Below are 26,810 nucleotides of genomic sequence, written 5' to 3'. Positions count from 1 at the left end.
GGTATGAATTTTACTTGGAAAAAAGTATATATACATTTTTTTAGTTTGGGTAGGGGATGTTGTAGAGGGAGAGGGAGAATCTTGAACAGGCTGCTCTATGCCTAGTGTGGGGCCTGACTCAGGGCTCAATCTCACAGCCCTGAGATCATGATCTGAATCAAAATCAAGAGTCAAAAAAAAAAAAAAAAAAAAAAATCAAGAGTCAGATGCTTAACTGACTGAGCCACCCAGGTGCCCCTGAAAAATATTTTTAATGAATGTAGAATAACTCATGGTGGAGTATATTTGATCATTCTCTTATCTATTGTTGGACATTTATAAGTTTTCATTTTTTAACATTATAAGTGCTGTGAGACAAATTTGAATGTAGTTTTGCTTTAAAAATGGTTATTCATTCAATAAGCTTTTTCCTATGTCGAACAGTATTTAATGTAGCCAAATGCCCACACTTTTCTCATAGGAAAGACCTTGATTTACATACATATCTTCAGATGAAATCATATTCACATACAATGCACATAAAGAGTAATGTGTAATGAATGAATTTGTCCTTTGAATTATCTTTGGCTTTACTTTTCAGGTTCCCATTTCCTAAGCTTGCTATCAAAATTTTAAGCTGTTTGTTTGAAAATCTGAGAGATTCTCTTTTTTTGTGTGTGTATATCAGACTAAATGCTATCTTAATTTTCATTTATAAAACAGCATCCTGTATTTTAAATATTCAGAAAGGGTGCACGGAGGAAAGTATACTTGCTAATCAGTATTAACTTGATTTACTTCTCTTGAGGCCATGAGAACTTGCCTATACTGGGCAATTCCAAGATGTTATAAATTTTTATGAGTATGTAGTGGTTTAGGTTTTCTGTATAAATGCATGGAAATAAAAGAGTTAAGGATTCATAGTCTTGTGATGCATTGATCTCTGATAGTTAAAATAAGTTTACATTCTTGTATAACTAACTCATCAACATAGTTAAGGACCTCTGTCCTTCTAAGTTGATAAAGCAAAAACGGTTTTAGAATAATGTCACCAATCAGTTGAAATCTCTTAGTTTTGAACTAGCAGTTTAATTCTGGTATGTTAGAACACTACCATGTTTTACTTGTTCCTGTGGCTCAAAACCAAGATGAGAGGTGGAGTCTTCCCAGTTAATATAGTCATCCCACTATTAAATTTAGAGGGCAATGTAGACAGATTTTGGTGCAGCTAAACCAGGTGAGAGCTTACAGAGACCAAGGGTTCTGTGGGTTTCTGGGTTTTTTTTTTTACAATTCTTCATACTTTAATTTGGAAGTGAGATGTAGAATAGAAGAGAGTCTTGGCTTTTTAAAAAGATCTTTGGAACATTGACTCACTCCTGTTTCCCAGCATTTTGTGGCTGACTGCCTTTTTCAACTCTTTTAGAGAACATTTTGTTCACACTTAGTATGAAAAGTATATTGCTAGAAAAGCATTTTCATTTGAGATTTTACACGTGCTTAATATTTCATCTTGGGAACGAGTATTTCAATCAGTGTGAATACTTAAATCATTTTACCACCTCTTTGGTCATCCTTATTAAGTCATTGTCCCGGCAAATAAAGTCTAACTAGTATGTGGAGAGCATTTGACTCATTCCATCAAGAATAATGTAATGAGGCACTTATCAGAATCAGCCAACCATGAAGTTTCAAGGATAAAGTCTATGCATTATTTCATTGTGCATTGGTTGTAAGCCATTATTCCTTCCCACCAAAGACTGAGAACTGTTGCTTTTCTAAGTTATCTGCCCCTTTCTCTACCCCTGGCCCCGCCCAACCAAATAAAACTTAGATGGGTAGATAAAAACAAAAGTAGCATTAAGAACCTATTTTGACCTGTTAGGGAAAAGGGAAGAAAATGACAAGAGAGCATATTATATTAGCTTGAGTATCTTGTAAATTTTTATTATTTTTAAAAGTTCTTAAAAAGAGACCTTAGAATGTTTCCAAAACCCTGGATTTATTATTTCTCTTTGATTTAGTTGCTTGACATGTTTAGTATCTTTCCAATACTCCTTATTATATACAAGCTCTTGGAAGAGTTGCTATCTTAATTATGTCTTTGTTATCTCTCTCTGTTCCATTAGAAGAGTTACAAGATCTTTCTTCTAACTTAAAAAAATTTACATAAACATTTTTATAGTGTCTTTTAAGATTCCCCAAACAGTCTTTTCCTTATAATACTACTACCTGCTCTTTGCATTTATAAAGTAATGAAAAGTATAAAGAAGCAAGTAATTTGGAATTGTCTAGATGAGTAATATTGACAGTTTGGTGTATTAACTTGGGACTCTAGAGCAAAGCTCTGTATAGCTGGTGGCTGTCCTTATTACTAATGGGGATTCATCCAATGGCTATAGTTTACTTTCCTGCCTTTCCCCTAATTTTGTCTTATATTGAGAGCATTTTCCCCTCTCATAGATAGCTTGCATAATGTTCTTTTATGAACTGATTTTTTTTTGTAGTTGGTGTTTATTCATTTTATTTGGTGATTTTCCTGTTGCTTGACATTTATACTTTGCCAGTTTTTTTCTGCTCTAATAAGTAACCTTTAGAAGTACCCTTCAGAAAAGATTCTTATATATTAATTTATGATGACATCTCTGATTATTTTCTTAGAACAGATTCTTGAAGTAGACTTATTTGACCAAGGAAGTGAGTATTTTTGAAGCTACTGATAATGATTTCTCTTAAATTTGCAACTAATAAAATGTAAAGTACTTTATGTTGTATAAAACACTGTGAGAAGTCCCAGATGGAGTGAGCTATGGGATGAGGGGGAGGATAAAGAAAACAAAGAAACAAGTGGTACTGTTTCCTGAGCTGTGGAACTTCCTGTCTTACTGTATAGTTTAATGGCTCCCATTTTGCTGGATTTTGGAATCACCTGTGAACTTTTATTTATTTTTTTAAAGATTTATTTATTTATTTATTCATTCATTCATTCATTCATTCATGAGAGACACACACACACACACACACACACACACACACACAGAGGCAAAGACATAGGCAGAAAGAGAAGCAGGCTCCCTGTGGAGAGCCCAATGGGGGACTCAATCCCAGACCCCAGGATCATGCCATCCTAAGGCAAAGGCAGATGCTCAACTGGTGAGCCACCCAGGCATCCCACCTGTGAACTTTTAAAAGACAAAATACACTTGTAACAATGCATTCATTTACCCATTTCAGGAGATTTGTGTGTTTACTTAAAGTACTTTGCTGATTTCAGAGCACAGTCTTTTTTTGAGACCTGAAGTCCAGCTGAAAAGGAAAAATGTGTTTATTTGGCTGTTAAGAGAGGGTAAATAAGAGTATTATGGTTATATTGAGATGTCTTCTTTTTTAGGCTGATTTTTCTATCATAGCAGAATAGAATCTGAAACATTTACCATATTTGGTTTTGTGATATTTCACTTCTCACACTTAGATTACTCAAATTTATCATTTTCAATTGTAAGTCAATTAAAATGAGGGTTTTTTTTTTTTTTTTGAAATAAAAGTTTTACAACTGGTTGAGATATTGGATCCTATGTATCATGTCAATGCCAAACTAGAATAGGACATACCTTTTCAAAACAGAAGCCATGATACAAAGAATGTACCTCTCTGTTGTTCCTTGGTATATTGCCCTCCCCCAATATTAGTTTAAAGTGCATTGGAATACATCAGGTCAAGACACCATAGTCCCATGATCATGTGTGAGGTTACCTATGCTAATTGAGACACAAGGAGCCTCCAGAAAATGCCTCCTCCTTGTTTTATTCAGTCAGAGAACTTTGGCAGTTGCTGTGCTGACAGTATATTAGCAGTTAACATTGGCTCCTACTTCATGGTACTCTCAAATAGCTGCTGGCTTGCTCATTCATTCATTCATTCATTCTTTTTATAGAGTTGTAGTCTGTGTTTACTTGTTTGTTTGCTTCTGCAATCCCTTTCTCAACCATTTGGCTTCTGAGTCTCTGCTTCTGCTTCACAATGGAGTTGGATAAGGCCAATGGAGTTGGATACTGGTAGATTCGAGTATGCTATTTTATTTTTAAGCTAGTATGTTTGACCAGTTGGCTATTGAAAAACATTGTCTATCTTTTGTTATTTACGACCCAATTGTAGATGCTAGCTAGTTACAGTAATAATCTAAAAACCTCAGAAGATGAGCTAAGATCATTCCCTAAAACCACATGTTTCCTCTGTGAGAGATCTATAGCTGTGTTTAATTTTCTGGGGCATTAGCTTCAAGGGAGATCCAGCTGAGACTTAGATGTTAGACTATTCTGCTGCAGCATTTGTATTTCCTGCTAAAGGCCTTTGAAACTATAAATTTCACCCTTCTATTTTGCATATTAAAAGATCTTCATTTGAATGCAGTATAGTTGTATGCTTTTAGTAAGTGATGGTTATAATCGTTTCTACAATAGGCCGGCTTCAACTGCCAAGCTCACCTAGTCGGAGTTGTTAATAACCTAGTCTCATCTATTTCTGTGCCACATGTAGGGATATAATCTGTCTTCACTTTGCTTTGAGTATTATAATTTGTGTTCAAAGACATAAAATCCTAAGGTGCTATTGAGAACACTTTTTCTGCCTGGATGTGGTATTTTTAGAGTTCACAAACCACTCTAGAAATATAAACCAAAATAATGTCAGAAACTTTATTGAGCATCCTCAAAGTTCCAGAGAGTTGTGAGGGAAATGAGTATGTTACACCTGTTTTTCTTGACTTGGGGGAGAGAACTGGGAAATGACATTGATTATATTGAACAAATGTTGGCATAACTTTTTTACACTTAAAATATTTTGGCCTTACCTTTTTTAGCTTGGTTTTTCTTTTTAATTTTTGATGTTTTAGCTTATAAACCTATTCCGGTCAAGATACAAAGTTTTTTTTTTTTTTTTTTTAAGTTACAAAGTTAGATGTAATCACTTCATGGCCTGTTGTTAAGAAGGAAAGTAGAAGATGGGAGTGCTCAGGACTAGAGCAACCTGCTGCTTGTGTTCTAGCTGCGCTAGCAACCTTGGTTTTGATTGGCATATATTCTGGGTGCCATTGTGGGGTCTGGTCTGCCTCTGCCAGAAGTGCACGTCAGTCCAGGTGTTTTTACACTGTATGGGTAGAGGTGGTTTCCATCTGTCCCATCTCTAAACTATATCTGTTTTTGAGGTTTTGGGTATTTTCATGTGATCATAGCCAGGTTGTTTTGAGTACTTCTTGCCAGATTCTGTGCTTGGTGTGTTACATGTTATATCTCTTCTAACACCTCCTCTAACGTATAAGTATTATTGGTACTCCCATTTTATTGATGGACAGGTAAAAACTCCAAGAGGTTAAATAGGTCACCTAATAGTTAAAGCAACTATGAAGTGATAAAGTTGTGATGTGAATCTAGATTTTCCAGCTTCAAATTCTGTGCTTTGGAGAAGTATGCCACCCACACCCCAACATATTTATAGACTTTGTACATCGCCCAATATTCATTTATCTAAAACATTTTTTAATTTTATGAAAGATTTATTTATTTATTTATTTATTTATTTATTTATTTATTTATTTATTTAATGCACACATGCCTGTGCCAGCCAGGGGTAGGGGCAGAGGGAGAGGAAGAAAGAGGATCCTGAGCTGACTCTGCTGAGCGCAGAGCCTATTGCACGGCTGATTCCCCAACCCTGAGGTCATGACCTTAGCCTATATCAAGAGTCAGACACTTAACTGACTGAGCCATGCAGGTGCCCCTGCCCGATGTTCATTTATTTGAATATTTTAAACTGTAAAATATTTCACAATAACTTTTTCATTTTTATCTCCTCTAATTATTCCTATTATATAATTAAGACATGGATATAAGAATAATGAGCACGTGTTTATTATTAGAACTGGCGTCTTTTTTTAAAACCTCACCAAGACTATATTATATCTTAACATCTTCATCTTAAGTAAAAATATGTTGGCTTCATTAATACCTGTACTAATAATCTGATTATGTTAACTAATCTCCATTTCTGTCTCTTTTTTGAGAGTTTTTTTGTGTGTGTGTGTTTGTCTATTTTCTCTAATCCTTGTCATTGATATTCTTATTGAGGGTTTATATATTTGACCTTCTCCTTGATAGTTTATGTGCATTAATGACAGCAAAGTAAATAATGATATAGTTGGATTATAATCCAAGGACCAAAATAAATATCCAGAAGACTGGAGTGTTACTAATAAATGATTAAATAAAAAGGAAATGGGAGAAAAGGGACAAATTTTCTTACAGAAGAATTCTAAATAGTATATGTAGTATGTCCCCCTCCAGAAGGTGGGAAGTTTACCTCCTTCCTCTTGAGTTTTGGCTGTGCTTAATATTTGTTTCCAAAGAAAAGAGAAGGAATGTGAAAAATACTGAGTTTTATATTGGAGAAGTGATGGACTTACCCTCACCAAGTAATCAAGGTTGATTTCACCAGTGATAGGTCATGGCGATGTCATGAACCCTTGAGACGGTATGAGGGGTTGGGCATTTCACCTCAGTGCAGTTTTCCCCAAAACTCATAACCCTGGTGTAATCATAAGGAATCCTTTTTTTGGTACCTTATGAATATTCTTCAAGAATATTACGGTCATAAAAAACTAGGGAAGACTAAAAACTGTCTCAGGTCGGAGGAGATTTAAGGAGATATGAGAATTTAATATTGAGATTTTGGCCCAAAACCATGACAAAACAAAACAAAACAAAAATGGATGGATTGCAGTACGTCTGTTAGTGTAGTTAATTCATTTGCATATGTGTTGACTTCTTAGTTTGGGCAACTATACCAAGGTTATGTAGGATGTTAACATTGGAGGAAGTTGGTGAAGAGTACGTGGGAACTCTTTCTACTAATCTTGCAACTGTTCAGGAAGTCTAAACTTTTTCCATAACAAGAAATTTATTAAAACCCAGCTTTACAAGGTTCATTGTGTCACTGACATTTTGTGCAGAGAATCAAAGATAGCAGTTAACACACAGGTGACTAGAACAATAATAATAATAATAATAATATTCAGCCATAGATCTTTGTGAGCCCTTGGGCAGTCCGGGTCATTCTATGAGATATATTTTTCTCTTTGGTAATGAATTATAATGAAAGCTTTTCAACTGATTTTATTAAATACCAATTGATGGTCAGCACCCTTCCCCATGATAGGTCCAAATTTGAGAAATGCTTACCAGTTTTAAACAGTCTGCATTCTCATGGCTGGGTACTCCTACTTGTGTCTTTAATTTTTATTGAGACATCCTGGTGCAATAGCTGTTTGGTTGTCACTTTATTCGGATCATTAACAGTTTTTGGAGTTTTAACAGGAATTACTCCAAATTTTCTGGAATCATGCTTTCTAAAGTTAGGATTTTCAGTTATAATTTGTGGACAAAAATTAGATTCCTGAAAAATTAATACCCAGTTTAGAGAACATGCTTTTTCTGCTGATGGGGCTGGGGAAAAGGAGATAATTCTTTAGAAGTTTGAGCTATCAATTTCTTTATGGTAAATGTTTTTCATGTCGAGATGGAACTCTCCAGTAAAGTCATTATTATTGTATGAGAAGCATAAATAGGATGGGATTATGGTAAGTGAAAATAATTTTTCTACATTTTCAAAAATCTGTGGGGATGATTTACCTGAGGAGGCAATTTCACAATTAAGGGGAAAACTTTAAGAAAGTCAAGTCGTTGACTGTACCTAAGGACTTGCACAGAAATTACTTGGTTGTTTTGCTAATCTACCCAGTTTATTGAAGTTATGATTGTGCACTGAAAAATATAAGGAAGTGCTAATATTTACATTGACAAGCCAGTTATATATGGTGCAAGTATCTTGACTTTCAAGTTTTAGTGATTTGTGCGTGTGTGTGTGTGTGTGTGTGTGTGTGTGTATTACTTTTAAGTTAAGGTGAAAACATTTAGATAAATATAAAAGATTTATGTTACACATTTGGATAATGTGTAAGACTGTAGATATATTGAAATCAGGCAACTACTGTAAGTATTTTACTTTCTCTCGTTCATTCCCTGGCATCTGTTCCCTTCTTCTCTTGGTGTTGTGCAAAATGCTATTGTTATTTATAATTTTAGTTTGGAGATATAAGTGTTTAGAGTTATATGTTTTTGAAAGAGAATGAAATGTGGATAGGTATTTCTTGCTGTCAAAATAAGAAATATGTAGCACTTTCTGAAATGTTTTAAAATTGTTTCAGTTTTAAATTTGTTTTTCAGAGTCAAGCAGCATTAGTCAAATGTTGCTCTTCATTTTTATTGTAGTTTTGGAAAATGAGGCAGGCTCTTCAAAATGTATCCTGATCTGAAATATTAATATTTTATTTTTTTTCTCATATACCTGGATTTGTTGAAAGAGTAGGGTAAGAAATGGTGGTTTGTTTTCTGTATTCCTTATACTTGCTGATTGTGGAATGTTTATGGTCATGTGGCAATTGGGTGCCCCGCGGGGGCCCCCCCCCATTTTTTAAAGAAAGAGAAAAAAAGAGAAAATACAAATCCTAAGCGGGCTTCAAACTCCGCATGGAGCTGGATGGGGATCGATTCCACAACCCTGAGATCATGAGTGAAAATCAAGAGTCTGATGCTTCACCGGCTGAGCCACCCAGGTGCCCTGGTCATGTTGGTGTTTATGAAGTAGTGTGCAAGAAATAAAACAGGAGTTCCTGTTACTATGCTTTCCTTTTAGTTCTGTTCCTTAGTTCCTCAGAATCCAGATGGAGATAACATTTTTGTAATTTGAAAAAAATATTAAATTATCCTTCCAGGCTACTTTCTCCCTATGCTCTGAATGTTTTCATAGGATAAAGGAGATAATCCAGCTATATCTGGAGAGAGATTGTTTTAATTATAATCATTAAAAAGTTCAAAAAAGTTTTTTTATTGGGGCACCTGTGTGGCTCAGTTGGTTAAGTATCTGCCTTCTGCTCAGGTCATGATCCCAGGTTCCTGGGATTGAGTCCCACATCGGGCTCTCTCCCCAGCAGGCTCCTTCTCCCTCTCCCTCTGCTGCTCCCTCTGCTTGTGCTCTCTCTCTCTGTCAAATAAATAAAATCTTGAAAAAATATATTTATTTGAGAGAGAGTGAGGGAGAGAGAGAAAGCACACTGGAGCATGTATGATTTGGGGCAAAGGGAGTGAGTCTTCAAGCAGACTCCCTGCTGAGAGTGGACCTGACCTGGGGCTCTGTGTCACAACTTGTGAGATCACAACCTGAGCTGAAACCAAGAGTTAGTCGCTTAAGGGACTGAGCCACCCAGGTGCTGCAATTTAAAACCATTTTAGAGCAAACATTTCATTACTGATTATTCCTAAGACTATGCAGTATTTACCAACAAGCCAACCATCTCTCATGTAAGTATAATTTGTGATTTAAGGTTATATAATGGATTTGCCCTAGTTTATATGTAAGAACTCAGGAGATACTTTTCTGTTGGGAGGGGGCCATTGTGTAAGAATGGCTGGATATCAGAAATTATCATGATTATCTAGGTAAATTATGGGTCCTGGTTAGATAGATCATGGATTCTGATGACTCAGACATTGGGCATTGCAGTGGGTAGGTTCTGACCATGGGAACTGGTTAGTCATCTTTTCCATAGAGCGTTTGTAACTTCCCTCAATCTGTTTCTTTTTTTTTAGATAGTAAGAGGTTAGGCTGGATGTTCTCTCGTTTTCTCCTTCCAGATATTAAAATTCTGTATCTAAAGTTTTTCATGTCATTCTGAATTGTTGAGATGCATTAAAAACAATGGAAGAAATTTGTTCAAATAAATAACCTGAATAAGGTTGAGTTTTACTGATCTTTTTCCTCTTAGATTTCCTTTTCTGCTTCATGAACAGATCTGGTGGCTTCAGAGAAATCTGTGCTCTCATGGTCACTTCTGGAAAGATGGTCACCTCTGGAAACATGGCCTTTATAAGTTGACCAGCGTTTCTGTGAGATATTTGGCCAACCCATTTTCATATCGGATCCCTTTATGTTCATAGCCCAATGCAGATCCATGCCCTGGGGGTTATTTTTCTTACCTGATATTACAACCAAGGTACTGGTTAGTTGCAGATTGTGAGGAAAAGCTAAAATGTTATACTTCTGGTTTTGCCAACATATCAACCGAAGGATTTGCTATGTGACAGGAAACTTACTTCCAAATTAATTGTAATTTTCAAATATGTATTCTCTGTAGAGAATTTCAAACAAGAATTATTTCCCCTGGCATTTTCAGCCTTCTTGAGTGTGCCGCTGATTTAAATGTAATTCTGTGATCTAGAAGCTATTGAACATGTGTTGTAAAGACTGGAAAAGACATGAGTTATTCAGATTTTTCAGGTCAGAATGAATTTTAAGAACAATACCTTTAACATTTTGAAGGAAAACACTAATAAAATTTGATGTACATTATAGGAGATTTGATTTCATTCATTAATAAAAATAAAATCATAAATTATTTTCAATTTTTGTTAGGAATTCCTGTTCAAAATTTAAATTCAGTTTAGAATAAAAATTAAAACAAATTTAAGAAGAAAATATGTATTAATGAAATTTGAGCTTCAGAGGTGCTCTGATAAATATTTTGGCATTCAAAATCTCTGTATTTTTATTTTTTTATTTTTAAATTTTTTAAAAGTTACAGTGTCAGTGTAATCAATGTCTGTCACAAACAGATGAGTCTACTCATACCACACTTTAGTAGACTATATAGCTATCACTAATGATACGTAGTCTACTAATAGAATTTTGTTTTGACAGACTTATATGGATATTTGACTTTCTTCTTTGTTTTATCATAGTTCTATTCAGAAGTAGGAGCAAATATATAAATACGTATTTTTTCTTTTGTCTCTTCTACTCATTTCAGTAATGATTAAGAATGTGGAAGAAAGCAGTTATCCAGAAGGAATATAGGGTGTGTGTGTGTGTGTGTGTGTGTGTGTGTGTGTGTATGCAGGAATTACAGATATAATAGGCATAGCTAACATGGGGATGAATTTCCTGACCTCATATCAACAACATTGGGGCATTCCATGTAGGATATTCGTCACCATGGATTTCAAATAAAGCCTTTTCAGTTCATTACACTTCAAAATAGCCATGTGTCTAGGATAAGTGATCATAATGCTGTGTTTAGAATAAAATCCTGTGTTTCTTTATTTAAAAAAATATATTACTAGGCATATAGTTGGTTTAAATTGATAGAGACTACCAAACCTTCTGCCTTCATTTACAGATTGGTTATTGAATCTCTAATTTTTTTGTCTGAGTCAGTTTATTCCCAACTCCACATCTCTCTCTCTTTCTCTTTCCCTCTTTCTCATTTATTACCTAGAGGACAATTGGAAAAGTACTTTGACAAAAATCCTATTTACAGGCTATTTTATGCTTGTTATCTTGTGCTATGCTTTAGCCTTGGCATTGCTTCCAAGGTTATGCTCTGGTGCAGCCATTAGGAGGCACAAAAGGTAAACTCTGGCCACAGAGACCAGGACGGGTCTGTTACATTGAATCAACAATATGATTACTGATAATTTTAGCAAGCTTCATGTAATTAAAAAAGAAATCTAAGCCATAATTACTAATTTCACTTCAGTCTTAAATTTCAGGTTAGACATCTGAAAATAGTTTCTTTTGTGTCTGTGTATGATTTCGTGGGGAAACGATAAAGCGGAAAATTGAGTTCTCTTTGCCTAGAATTACAGAGTTGAAAAATAATTGTAAATTTAAAATCTGAAAACTGCATAGGAATACTTGAAACCATAGGATGCAAAAAGGGTACAAAAGTTAAATTTATGTGCATTGAGTGTTCAAAATATGACACAATTTCTAAGTCGTCTTTAAAAAGATGTTTGGGTGCTCGCTTCGGCAGCACATATACTAAAAAGATGTTTGGGGTTTTTGCATTGAAAAAATAGAACTGTAGTTGGGTTTCTTATGCTAACATAGAAATATCTGGTACTTTTGTAATGTTCATGAAATATTTCTGTATTTCTGCAACATAGGGATGTAGGCTTGCGAAGGAATCTGACCATCAGCTAATTAGCTGTTTCTGAGAGATAAAGCCTTGGAGTTGCAGTTTACTATGCCAGGAATAAGCTTTTATCCCAAGGCATTGGGTGGGTTCTGTGTGGTTTCTTTTTATTGAATTGTAATTGGCTTAGGGAGAGAGGGCAGTTACTTTCCCTACCATGGAAGAGATTTACTGCCTAACCAGGGTACTGCTACCAGGGAGCAGCAAATTAATATGCATTTCTCAGCCTGAGTGGCTTTTTGACACCTGATGATATGGCAGTACATTTAGATGATAAGGAAAATCCCTGATCACAGCAGGAACATCTGTTTTTTTCTGGCAAAAGGGAAAGCGAAGCTGTGTGGCTGTTTGGGACAGCTTCATGAGTGAAGGATTAAAATTGTAATTAAAAAGGAGAGCAATTCCTTATGGTATTTTTTCTTATAAAAATTTTTAGATAAAGTAGTAGTGGCTTTACTATAATAGATTATTGCTTGTCATTAGCAAATTTAATAATCATTAAGATGTTGCATATTGGTACTACTGGCAGATTTTTTAAGTCTAAAGAAAAAGATTTCTGTTTTTGCTTTGAAGTTTACTGGTACACGGAATGGAGGCATTAATTTGATCATAAAATGAAATAGATTTAAAGTCACATTCTCCAATTTTTTATATAAATATAGCTCTAACCTGTTGCAAAATTATTAATGGCAAAGATTTTTATTGGTTTGGTTTTTTTTCTCTAGGTTAGAAAATACAGGTTTTGCAAATACATTCAGCTTAAAAATGTTGACTTGTTTTGTAGCTGACAATAGTCCATGAAAAATGTAATCTTGCACATTAAGACTACCATGTTTTAAAATCATTTACAATGAAATAAATATTTTTAATCTGGAAATAGTTTGTACTGTATACATTTCAATTGGAAATAGTGACTATCCAAGTGTATATTGTGAAGGAGAAATGATATTGCATGTTATGATGTTTATTGACATACTCACGTTATAAACACAGAATCACAACTTTATAAGACTACAGTCTTTGTGTTTTTTTTTTTTAAGACTACAGTCTTTGAATTAACTTTATTTATTTATTTTTTTTTTAATTTTTATTTTTTTTTTTATTGGTGTTCAATTTACTAACATACAGAATAACACCCAGTGCCCGTCACCCATTCACTCCCACCCCCCGCCCTCCTCCCTGAATTAACTTTAGATCAAGCTCAGGGTTATGAAGAAGAACATGGACAAAATGCTGGAAGTGCCTATATGATTCTGTCAACAAAGTGAAGTATATATTGCATAGTGATTAATAATATATTTTAGAAATTATTCACTCTTGTTAATGACTAAGGTTACTTAAGCTGGACTTTTCCTACATTATAAATTAATTATGAATGCATTATTGATGTTACTGGAACAATAGCCAATTAGGAGAACTTTTTTGTTAGGAGGGGTTTGTAGCAATTTTATTTTTCTTATCCTTTACTCGAATTTGATTCTACAAATATAAAATTGAAGAATTTTTCAGATGGAGTTCAAAAGAACAGATTTTTAAAAATCTTTAGCCCATATATCCTTTAATATGATTACTTTGTATGGCCAGCTACAGGAATTACCTGTCATAATTGATGTAAATGGAGAAATGTCACACTGCTTTTTAGATGCAATTGGAAGTAATCACATTATCCACAGACACTGTAGATTGTAGGTGTGACATTAAATTGAAATAGGCATATAACAGAGGTATACATCTTATAGTATAAATCTAAAAGTACAATCATTGTATTATAGTGAAAATGCATTTCGCTGATGTTTATAATGATGCATTCCCTTATTAATTTTTAAAACAACTTATAGGAATGTTCATTGAAAATTCTGGGATTCTGAACCATGGGAAAATAGGAAATAAAACACACATTAGAAGAAAAAGCCCTCCATGTTGGTATAGGCCACTGAGTTAAGTGCTTGAGTTTAAAGGTGAATGGTGATCTTCTGCCTCAGTCTCCCTGTAATAGTGGAAACAGCAATTTTAAAAATTAACTAAATTATAAGTTAGAACTATAATTATAAGTAAAATTAGAATATAGAGGTAACAAAAAGCATAACATTCTGATTTCTATTGAAAGTCAGGAATATTTCTTAGAGAAGCATTGAAAAATGAAGAGTAATTTTACGGAAGAAATGTTCTTGGAGTCTAGGCTCAGAAAGATCTTAAGTGAAGGTGAATAGGCACACGGCACAGGTAGTGTGCATGTGTGCAGGTTTCTCTGGTCTACCTGCACTGTTTGTCTCACCTGTGATGTGCTCTCAACATACATTTTAGAAAAGTCCTCTGTAAGAAGTGGTGGAGAACATTGTTGGAGAGGTTAAGGCTGGAGCCAGCCTCCGGTGAGAAGGCTGCTGTGCTAGTTTCATATGAAACTCAAGTTGAAAGAGATAAAGACCATTATGAGTATTTTTCAGAAGGGTGCCAGGATTGATAGCGAAAGAGAGTTTCATTTTGGGTTTATCTGTTGACTTGGAGGTATCTTTGGGATGGCCTATTAGAGGTTTAGATTGTGAATTCAGGAAAAAGTTTAGTGTTGGTGACCCATGCCTACAAGTCATCAGGAGGGAGCTTTTGACATTATACACTTTTTGAGCTTGCCTCAGGAGACAGGACTGAGAGGCCGTATATAGACCTAATAAGGGCCATTTCAGGAAAGAAGAATAATGGTGGAGATTCAGAAGGAATCAAAAGAAAGTTCCAGTCACATTCTGGATTCTAGATGCCAAGGAAAGTGACAATTTTGTGTCAGCTGGTCTCTTCATTTTAAAGATATATTTTTCCCTTTCAAGTGGTATTTTGTCACTATGTGAACATCCAGCTCACTATCAACTCTTCACCTAACAGTTTTAGCATCCATTGATTATCTTTGCCTGAATGAGTTATTTCATTAGGAGCTGAATGTGGTGATTTTTCTAAATCTTTTCATTATTCTGTTTCCATTACTTCGCATTCTTCTGAAAAGACAAGATTCCCCTCATCGACTGGCACTGCTGGTTTCCCTGAAATATAGTTCCTACTGAAAAGGCAGAAAAGATTTTTAATACCTTCTATTTAATTATTCACTTTCAAAGTAAAGAGTTGGTATAATAATCAGCTCTAATAGTCGAAAGTGAATAAAGAAGCCAGGTCCTGAACCATCGTAGCAGCCCCAAGATCCTTGATATAAATATTGTGCTTGTGTTTCTCCACACTCCCAGTCCTTCTTCACTTTGTAGACAATTAAGATTCTGTCATTAATACATTATTTACCCTTTATGACTTATTTGAATTTCTTGACAGTAAGTCAGATAATTTTGCTTTGTTCTCAAGTTATACCCAAGTTTTAAGGCAGAGCTCTCAGTATTTTGAGATCCAGTGAGCTTTGGTTTCTTTTTTTTTTTTTTAATTTATTTATTTATGATAGTCACAGAGAGAGAGAGAGAGGCAGAGACACAGGCAGAGGAAGAAGCAGGCTCCATGCACCGGGAGCCCGATGTGGGATTCGATCCCGGGTCTCCAGGATCGCGCCCTGGGCCAAAGGCAGGCGCCAAACTGCTGCACCACCCAGGGATCCCCAGCTTTGGTTTCTTATTGCTTTATTCTTTTCCTTAGACTTTGTGTCCTTTGCTTATTTTTCCACTTCCATGTTCTTGCAGTAAAGTCAGGCCCTAATTCTGGCTGTGGAGCAGCATCCTGACCTTACAGTGTTTTTCTTTTGCTTAGTGTTAGATGCTGTGTTACGGCTTTCTTGAATTGCAATAACCAGACATTTACACAGTTTAGTAAAATGTAAAAACTACTTGCTGCTAATGTTTAGTTTTGTAGAGGTTTTAATTTATTATCTTATATATTATTATTATATATTATATAATTATATATATAATTATTATATATTAAAAGAGAACTTATAAAGTTTCATACTGAAGTATATACTGGTAAATATTTATAGATTTCAAAAGATTTTTCATTCATCACATTATTGGCATAGTGTCAGGGCCATCAATACATTTTATCTTTTTTCTCTGATGGAATTCATGAAGGAGCAGAAAACAGTATCTTGGTCTGTTGCTAAGGTCTATACAATGCAAACCTATCATATTACACTTCTTTGTTTTCTATGTATTTGTTGTTCATATGGTTGAAGTAATGAAGAATAGGAAGCAATCATGTGTACAATGTATAGAGCCACATTATCCTTAACAAAGTTATTAAGGAGAATATTTCAGTAGTTCACTTGAAGTAGGGCACTGATGTAAGTGGGTCCAAGTGAGGTTAACATTTTAAATTTGTTCTAGTAGGAGATATTTAGATTTATGTGTTGAAGTAAAATGTTTGACTCTGCTCCTTATCTTAGCTCTCTCATTTCTTTTCAGGACACTGAAATTCAGTTTTGCAGCCCAAAAGCTTGTTATAAGTTACTATTTCAAAGAAACAATTCAGTAGCATTGGTTGCTTTGAGACATATTAAATAAATAAATAAATAAATAATAAATAAATAAATAAATAAATAAATATTTATCAACTAGGTTTTAATGTAAAGACTTCACTTGCCATAAACATGTTGAAGTGAACAATTATGTATATATGTTATGTACCAAGTTAATTTTTTTCTTTACCTGATATTTGAATTAATGCTTACAGCTAGCTCATGAAGTAGTTAACAGAACAGTCCAAACTCTTGCCCAAAATCTTTTGCCCAAAATCACACAACTACAAAGATCTAAATAGCAAATTCATTGGTCTTTCTTATTTTATTTTATTTATTTATTTTTTTTAATTTCTTGATCTTGATCTGTCTTTTTTTTTAATTTTTTTTTTAATTTTTATTTATTTATGATAGTCACAGAGAGAGAGAGAGAGAGAGAGAGAGAGAGGCAGAGACACAGGCAGAGGAAGAAGCAGGCTCCATGCACCGGGAGCCCGACGTGGGATTCGATCCCGGGTCTCCAGGATCGTGCCCCGGGCCAAAGGCAGGCGCCAAACCGCTGCGCCACCCAGGGATCCCTGGTCTTTCTTATTTTAAATGTTTTTGGTGAATTACCCAAAATATCTCACAATGCTATTGTAAGACTAGAAAGCTGAAAAGAGGAAATTCCATGATTGAGAGATAATACTAGTCTTATAGAGAAGTACTTTTCATTTTCTGTGCATGTAACTAGCCTGGGGAGATTGATTTGGGAGGGAGTGCAGGGAATATTGTCTCATCTCTTATGCACATGTGCGTGGCTACCTTCCCTGCTCAAGTCATTAAACTCTCTTATCCTAGGCGGATGACTGCATTCATGAGGTCTAATCTGGGTGAAATATCCTCAATCAACTATTTTGTATAGGGTTGGGAAAAATATTTTAAATATGCAGAATCACTTTTCTGCTACTTTTGGAAGACCAAGTGCATTGTTAATTTGCAAGGTCTAGTTTTTTACAAGACACCTTTTTGTTTCTTTTTGAATAGAAAGATGAAAACTATAGAAGCCTTCCACGGGATGCTAGTAACTGGTCTCACCAATTTCAGAGAGACAATGCTCGTTCATCTCTGAGTGCCAGTCACCCAATGGTGGACAGGTGGCTGGAGAAGCAAGAACAGGTAAAATAAATTAATACTTCTACGTGTGTCATTGGTGTAACTTTCTAGTCCATACCCTGGAAGATGTTTCCCTCCATCACAGATGATGATTAAAGGTAAATTATTCTAACAAATTTCAGGTAAGTACCAGGCTCTATGTTCATCTAATGTAAGTATAGACTGTTTCTGTGGCTGTCCTGCATCAAAGACTTCTCATACGTGGTTATGAATATTTGTTGTAGATTCTGAAGTTTCATGACATCAGAGCTTGTTACGTTGCTGAGGCACAGACATTTGGCCGTGAACAGTACAGTTTATGAGTAGACTTTCAAGACCACTTATAGATAGGTTCTTCTCTTTTTTGATAGGCAATAAGTCAAAGGACCTGAAGAGGCAAATTAAAATGTTCTGTCTTAACCTGACTTGACTCTATAGGAAAAATACATACTATAGTGTTATTTTAGAATCAGATGATTTTGTCAGGTTTGATGACTTTCCTTTCCATAAATGTCAAGGAACCATTTTAGGTTTATAAGTTTTTAGAGTTGCTCAGTTTACTCTGTAGGATGGCCATCTACAATTCATGAAATCAGAATTGTTTACTACTCATTTTAAGTAACTGATTCACATCCCGGGAAAAACAACTGAAAAGTTATGTCACTGGCGGAGAAGCCTTCATTGCATGAAGATTAAGAATTTACCTGATAAACAAAAAAAAAAAAAAAGAATTTATCTAATAAGTTTTGATGTATAAAAACCAAATTCTTCCAGTGTTGTTGTTGTTTAAAGTCTTGTTTACTGTTAGTCATGGTGTTTTCCTTGCAGTGGAAATTTTAGTGTTTTCTTTGTAGTTTTAAATAGTTTTTGTATTAAAAATATTAAAAACACACTTATCTCCTCAGTTTGTCACTTATTTTCTTTAAAAAGTTTATATAAATGGAAGGCTATGTGAGTACTCAGAAAATGTTTTTTTTAGTGATTTCAAAAATTATTAATAACTTTATTGCCTAGATTTTGGAAGTTATTTTTCAATGTAGATTAATAATGTCAGTAGAAAGAAATCCTAAATGTTTTACTTAATTCATCTTAGTCTATGTTTTATAGCATAAACCTCCTAAAATAATTTTGTGTATTTGGAGTGTTGGAATATGAAACAATAGAGAAGGACAGTTTGTCTTTGATACCACAGATGGTATTACAAAGATACTGATTTTTATCATACAGTACATGTTCGAATACATTAGAAGCATTGTGTGATAGGAATAATTTGAAATAATTAAAAACCATGGAAATTCTACTTAGGAAAAACATTATTTTCTCAAGGTAATATAAAGTTTATTTATTTATTTATTTTTTTTTTTAAAGATTTTATTTATTTATTCATGATAGTCACAGAGAGAGAGAGAGATGCAGAGACACAGGCAGAGGGAGAAGCAGGCTCCATGCACCGGGAGCCCGATGTGGGATTCGATCCCGGGTCTCCAGGATCGCACCCTGGGCCAAAGGCAGGCACCAAACCGCTGCGCCACCCAGGGATCCCGGTAATATAAAGTTTAAACTCATTGGTGTTATTATTATCATTTTGAAGTAAATATTATGAAGAATTAGTTTAGCATGGGTGTGAAGTAAGACCTGCCAGTTACCAGCTATCCACCATAAATGAGATGTGGGCATGTGGCTAACTTGTCCATACTTCAATTTACTCATTTATCAAATAGGTATAATCATAGAACCTGCTCCTGCAGTTCTTGCATCCACTGATGGAATGCCTGCCAAGGGCTTAGAATCATATGTGGTACCCAGAAAAACTGTGTCTTAATATGTTAGGAAAAAAATTGGCTGCCAAGAACAGAAAATTCAGATTGTGTAAGAAGGTACTCATTCATTTAATGAGAAATCTAGAGGAAGGGATGGAGCGGGTGTACTCCACAGCCTAGTGGACCTCACTGAGGATCCAGATTCTCCATTTTCTGGGAATCTGATATAGGGCCTCCATGGCTGTATGTTCCAGCTTGTCCATTTCTATCAGAGCCTTGGCATCACATGTTTGCCTTTCTCTTCTGTGTGGCTCTTTTTGAAAGCAGACAGACCTTTCCCAGGAGCCACTCCCCCCACCGCCTAACAGCTGTCCTTCAGGTTGTGTTGTCTACCATTGAATGACTTGTCTGTCAATTTCTAAATCAAAGGAAATTGTTGGTTTAGACTAGTTGAGCAAGATCTCCTGGAGTTGAGGGTGTGGGAGTGGTGGTTTGTCTTCCCTGAAACACAGCCACTCATCACTGAACACAATCAGGGTTCCGTTAAAGCAAGAAGGGAAGGATGGTTAGCTAAATATGCTAAATATGATTATTTTAAATATTTTTATTATAAGATTAGCCCGGGGTTTCTAAGGTATAGTATATTTAATTGTATTCTAGAAATACGACCTTTTTCTTACTATTGTGGTTTTAGATCTGTTTTTAAAGAAGTAGTATAACTTTTCTTTGTAATTTTGGTATAAAATAGGTTCTTTTTCCACAAAAGGAATTGCATTGAGGAGCCACCCCCCCGCCCCCACAAAGACAGTTTTGATTTACTTCTGTTGAAGTTGTTTGAAGCATTTGCTCCACGCTAAGCAGGTTTTTAAAAAATAAGTACTTTCTGAGTCTGTGTAGTCTAATGTAAATGACATTAGCTAATTGATTCCTGAGCCTGAAAACATCTTCTTCCTTGGCTTAAGTTTAAAAAATGATGATCCATTCACTAAATTTGATGATTTCACATCAGCAGTATAATTAACCAAACTGAAATCTATTTAACTAGACAAGAAAAGCAAAAATAACATAAAATCCATATTAAAAAGTAGGCACAGTTGTTTGGGCAGAAGAGGACTCGGAAGTTATGCTGGACACACTGTAAATCTAGTCCAGATAGTATCATTTAATTGTGCATTTATTCTTTTGACTGTTCCCCATAAGTCATCTGGCTTTAATGGACTGATGTCTCTTCTGTGGCTTTTTTTCTCCTTGGTTTTTGCTATTAAAAATATAGTAACAGACGAGTGATACATAGATCAAAAACATGTTTTATATGGTTAAAAACCAAAAATCATCCACCCACCTTTACAATTTGGGATCACCAGGGTAGAACTGTCTTCATTGAGTTATGCCATCTGGACTAAAGAAGTCAACAGAGTTCTAGATTTTATATGCCTTCAGTGGTTTCGTTTTTGCTCTGTTTCCTAGTAGATTGCTCATCTCATTATCTTTGTTTTTTTGAAGGCAATTTTGAGTGAGTACATCAGTTTTGCCAGTGGAAATAACAGTAGGAATGAAAAGCACAAGAGAGCGTGTAAAAGTGCTGAGCTAGGAGGCACCTCTGGAAACTGAAGGTGGCTTTCTCTTTTTGTGGGGTTGATCCTTTATAAGGGCATATTGATTCTTTCCCTCTCTTAGAATATTTTGTAAGGTGCACTCATATAATCAAAGGTAGGGGATGTGTCTTATTAGAACTTTATACCAGGAAGCACTTGGAGTCAAGCTCAACATGATTCCCAGAAATAGAAGTCCTGCTTTTCAGTGACTAATTCTTGCCTGTAGCCGAATCCTATATTAGGTTCCTCTCAGAAGGTAAGAGGACTGTGTATCTTTTAAAGAGCATCTTTTTCTTGTGACTTCCTTTTTCTGAGATTTCAGAGGAAGCACAAAGGACTTCAGGAATAAATGGGTTGTTGTTGTGTTGCCTTGAAAAAGTTTTCATGCTTCTGAAATTTTGATTCTGAGACCCAAGAAACAACAACAACAACAAAAAAAAACAAAAGGTTTAGATTTGATGTGCAGCATTGCTTTAAAAAAAATCTGAATTCCTTTTGACCATTACCATTTCCCTGACTCTTTGGAGACTATAATTTAATATTGGTTGATAATAGATCATAAGCTGACTTTATTCTTATATACCTACAGTTTATTGCAACTAATAAATTCCACAAAAGAGGAGGCAGAAACTTTATAATATGTTATTGGTAGAATTTAAGGCCTGAAAGTAGAGGGACCTAAAGGGAAATTTAAGCTAATTGGGAGCCTGCCATTTTCACTACCTTGACTTGGTGAACAGGCCTGAAGCCAATTAACAGAAATAGCAAAGAGGTGCAAGGCACATTCTATCTGCCACTTAAGCTCTGTCATAGGGGAATGATTGCTCTGACCTTTAGAGAAAAATCCTTGTTCTAGGATTTTTTCCATCAAGCAGAAACTTTATCTAATTGGCAGATTATACCAGGAGGAGGCAAACCATGAGGAAAACTAACTTAAATGTTTGGTGATGACAGAATTCAAGTGTGACAATGATTGTGCACCGTCCTCACCTTTGTCCCCTGGCCTTCTGGTCCCCAACATTCAGTGTTGTCTCAAAGCAATGAGTTTAAGGAACAGTGACAGTGCCTTTTTTTCTTATTTTATGAACTTTTGTCACTATCTGCAGTCATGATGCTTCTGCTTCAAATTTTTTCATGTGGAATGGAACATTCTTGACTTTTGATACTTAATCCTTCTGAAATGAGGATGACTAATAGAGGGATAGTGTCTGTTTTTACATTTGCCTGAGTCATGTCCTAGATATTAGAAGTAGAAAATAGCTGAATGTTAAATAGAAAACATATTTTTCCTATTTTAAATGTTAAGTAAGTAAATAAGCTCTATACCCAGTGTCAGGCTTGAACTCATAACCCCAAGATCAAGAGTCTCATGCTCTACTGAGCCTGTCAGTTGCCTCTAAATAGAAATCATATTTAAATAAAATAATGCTTAAGAATAAATTCATTTGTTTTATTCTGAAAAAGGAATACTGCACATTGCCTGTTTATCTGATACTCTTTAGACTTTTGAAAATATTTATGCTTTATAACTTCACATGATACCCAATGCATACATTCACTTATCAAGATAGGATTCTATGACAGGGTTCCATATTTACTTTTCATTAGAATTTGATTAAGGCCAAATCTTTGAAGATCTAGGACATCAATAAATTTTAAAATTTAGAGCCTACTTTGCATGTGTTAAACATACTGTAGTGAAGAAACATTTTTACGCTTTTCCAGATTTTATATGGAATGGTTTAAAAAAAAATGAATAAGCCAGTCAATAAGTAATTGTAGTACTGAGTGTTCCCTATTTTACCCTGGAGTGATAAAATGATGGGTGTCTGGGATGATCAGTTGTAGGTCCTGCTTCCATGCCTCTAATTGAAATTGGTTTTTCCTTTGACCTGCCTGCATACGGGGAGATCTTTTCCTTTCCCAAGTGTTTAATAGCCTTTTCTAAATGCAAACAAAACAAAACAAAAACCCACAAAAAAATGCCACCTCATTTCACTGACACTTAGAACACCCAGATAGCATAAGTCGTCAGTTTCCCCATAGGAAATGATCATACTTTTTTAAAAAAATTTTTATTTATTTATGACAGTCACACAGAGAGAGAGAGCGAGAGAGAGAGAGAGAGAGTGAGAGGCAGAAACACAGGCAGAGGGAGAAGCAGGCTCCATGCACCGGGAGCCCGACGTGGGACTCGATCCCGGGTCTCCAGGATCACGCCCTGGGCCAAAGGCGGGTGCCAAACCACTGCGCCACCCAGGGATCCCGATCATACTTTTTAAATTACAAAGTTAGAGGATGACTTCCTTAGCAATCTGATTACAACAGCTGTAGATCATTCAGTGAACTGACCACAAGGTTATCTTGTTAAAACATGGAAAGACTATAGAAATTCTGATGTGGGCAGATGCAGGGCCTCATGGCATCTGCCTCATTAAGGGACGTAAGGTTAGGTTCTGGTGCTGCCAAATGGTACCTGGAATGTGTTTGTTTACGCTTTAATTTTTTTAGCTCATAAACCCTGAGAAACCAAATGACTGATAGGGTTATCTGGATAAAAAGTAAAGCCCTCTGTCTCCAAATTCTAAAATTCTACAGTTCATCTATTAAAAGAAGAGGATTTATTCGTATTATTTCCTAATTGGCAAACTTCTACAGAACTTGGGCAGAAGCAAACATAATTGTGTTTTCCTCAGCAACAGCTAATGTAGAAACTAAAAACATCAAAATTGTTTTAAAATTAAATTTAGTTTTCATTATAAAATGCCAGAGATGTTCTTTAAGCAGAAACCTTTTATATTCACAATAACATTAAAAATAAAACCAAAACAACCTTTGAAAAGAGTTTTTTTCTCATCTGGATATATTAATGACAATAGATTTTGTGCTTTAGTAACAAGATGAGTATTGTAATACATATCCTAAAATTATTTATGTTTTAAAACATGATTCAAGTACCCCGTATGGATTTGGCATATCCTTTTCCATCGGCCCTACATATTTTCTCTTTTTATTATCAGAGGGCTGTGGACAGGAAGCATCAGGTGGAAGAAGGGGACTAGAGCATAGTTCCCTGGTAGACATTCTATTGAGAAGGACACATTCATTTCCAGAGGAGCCTTCCCAGCCTCAAGGAGAGCCACTTTGGATGCTTTTTTTCTCGTTAGTGACAAAAAGACAGCCTGTAGAGTGTGTACAGACCCTGGAAACCTGCCCCTCCCATGAGTGGGTCCTTCTGTGTGACCTTCTCTGGGTTAATAAACTCTACACAGTTCATTTTCACTGTGTCCAGAATGGGGAAAATAATACCCATTTGTTCAGATATTGACTTTGCACGTGAGGATTAAATGGCACAGAACATGTAAAATGCAGATCTAGTTTCCAGTGTGTTGTAGAGTTCTGTTGGATGCGACTTTCTCCCCTATCTTTATTTTAGGGAAGAACAAACTTACTGGTTATACGTCAACAACTCTCTCTCTAGAACTATTTTTATTCTCTTACTACTATTTTCTCCCTGCATATCGGAAGTGCCATTTGGTATGATGGGCTGGTTTGTTTCTATCCCTGGTGGACTTCTAATGCCCTCATTATCCTTTCAGAATTGGATTCTTGCTTCTGAGGCATCTTATCAGAATTAGAATAAACTTTAATCTTTTTAAATCATCTCTGTTTCTTTTCTGAAGAACATAATCTGACACAAAAATAGCATTAGCATTAATCTCTGTGTCTGTATCCATTTTTTATATTCCCTTTTGTTTTTGGCAAGCTCGTGTGGTTTAAACACAATTAAATCTAAAAATACTATTTAAGAATGCCAAGTGTCTTACAAGGGCTTCTGCTTGGCCACTTGCTGAGCATCTGGGTCCCTCTGTGATGTGACGGGAATCGGGGAGACACCATTTGATTCACCGGCTTTGAGAAGGTTATGCAGTTCAGGGGGTTCCTCATCAATTCTGTCCCTTTACTACTGACCCTATTTATTGCTTGTTTGGCCTATGGAGCTAAAAGCATGCAAGCAGCAGGGAAGTGAGACAGAAATTCTACCCAGTGAAAAATCTTTGCTGGAATGTGGATTAACCTTCATGGGGAATCTGTTAGTAGCTGATGATTTTCTTGCCTGTGAATACAGCTGCTAGAACCAGGCATTTAGAGCATGCACTGTGGATAAAGATACATTTTCATTTCTAGCTATGACCCTCCGGTGCCTTTTCATATTTTCATCATAGTCAGTCTTAAAGATTTTTGTTGTGAGCTGTGCGATTAAATATGATGAAAAGAATGCATGCTTTATATTTTAGCTCTGTTTATTCCCACTAATTTGTATGTCATTTGCTTTTGAAAATTTGTTCTTTATTTCTGTGTTCAGTGAACAGTGGAACTGCTATTCTTTTAAAAATACTGGTTAAGAAATTACATTAACATTTTCAGCTTACAGTATGTTGTTTCACTACCCATTTCTTGAAGTCTGCCTCTACAAATGGTATCACTCAGAAGCCGTTTTAAATTTTGGAATCTTATGATCTAGGTAGGTATGTTTCTCTCTCTCTTTTAAAAAATATTTATTCATGAGAGTCACAGAAAAGCAGAGACATAGGCTGAGGGAGAAGCAGGCTCCCTGTGGGGAGCCCCATGCAGGATTTGATCCCAGGACCCTGGGATCATGACCTGAGCCGAAGGCAGATGCTCAACCCTAAACCACCCAGGTGTCCCATCTCTCTGTCTCTCTCTTTTTTAAAAATCAGTCCTACACAGGCTTTTTCCAGTCACCTTCAGCATGGTTCTGAAATGGTCCTGAAAATTTGCTGTTTTAAGTGCCAAACCATTTTGCCCAATGGTTTTATGTTCCTTTTCCCACCACTGAGGTCTGTGCCCCTCAGTATTTTCACTGGGTCTGTTGTATATCTATGATCCATTTTTGTCTCTGCTCATGTGGCTGAAAGAAGGCTGTTGTGAACTTTCTTTCATAGCCAACAAATTCTAAAGACATTAAAGTCCTGAAAAGAACATGTAGTTTCCATTAGTACCCCTGATGGTATGGGAGGGGCAATAGAGTGGGCTTTTGGCTTTCAATTTATGTTTTCTGTTATTTATCCTCTTTCATAGTGAAAACACACTTTTGAAATATCTTTTATTTTTGGTAAATCGAACTTCATAAGATTGGAAAACTGGGCAATTTTTTTCTTTTTCTGCAAATACTATAGTTCCCAAATTATAAGATAAAAATTGCGATGTCGATATCAATTGGAATCAAGTTAAACCCTTTGAGAAACATAATCTCTCTCCTTACCTCTGGTAGTCCCTTTAATTCTCCGAAGTAATCCCTTACCTGGCTCTCCTGTGGGTTTAACATCATACTCCTGAGAAAAGGGAAGCAGTATTACAGTAGGATCCTCATGTCAACGCTAACCTGCCCAAACCTCTTGCTTGTACCTGGGAGAAAGTGCCCGGGCCTCTCAAAAGCCAAACATCATGCCCTTTCCCCTGCCTGCCATCCCATCTCAGTCTTAGGATTTTGCTTTTTTCCTCTGCTCCTCTCCACAATCATGACCTTATCAGTGTCTTTCTATGCTAGATCTTTCCTGTCAGTTCATACTTTCTCCTCCCCGTAGGCCTCTGGCTTGCTGTTGCCCCTGCCTGGCTTGCTGTCCCTCCCAATGCACAGATTTGGTTCCTTCTTACCTTTCTTTTATCAGGTCACATCCTCCTCCTCCGAGGACCTTCCCTAGTCTCCACTTTTGAAAAAGCTTGATGTCCTTGCTGTCTTCATTATTGCTTCCTCTCTCACCAGGCCCTGAAATAGCGCAGGCGTTGTTTCATTTACTTTT

The 26,810-nt window shown here is 35.7% G+C and overlaps 1 protein-coding gene across 26 annotated transcripts in view; it reads left to right on the top strand.

Annotated features, from left to right (window-relative positions):
• The window catches only part of PARD3 (par-3 family cell polarity regulator), a 648,392-nt gene that overhangs the window by 304,489 nt on the left and 317,093 nt on the right, over nucleotides 1–26,810 (top strand). For 21 of the 26 annotated variants that reach the window (XM_077896584.1, XM_077896585.1, XM_077896580.1 and 18 more), the window contains one exon: nucleotides 17,523–17,654. The exons of the other annotated variants lie outside the window; for them this stretch is intronic. In XM_077896584.1, the coding sequence (XP_077752710.1) occupies nucleotides 17,523–17,654 (132 nt within the window). The remainder of the gene's footprint in view (nucleotides 1–17,522; nucleotides 17,655–26,810) is intronic. 26 annotated transcript variants of the gene reach the window in all.

The sequence above is a fragment of the Canis aureus genome, chromosome 5 (assembly GCF_053574225.1).
Source record: "Canis aureus isolate CA01 chromosome 5, VMU_Caureus_v.1.0, whole genome shotgun sequence".
Taxonomy (NCBI): Eukaryota; Metazoa; Chordata; class Mammalia; order Carnivora; family Canidae; genus Canis; species Canis aureus.
Note: the sequence above shows the minus strand (reverse complement) of the source record. Positions and strands in the feature narration are given on the sequence as shown.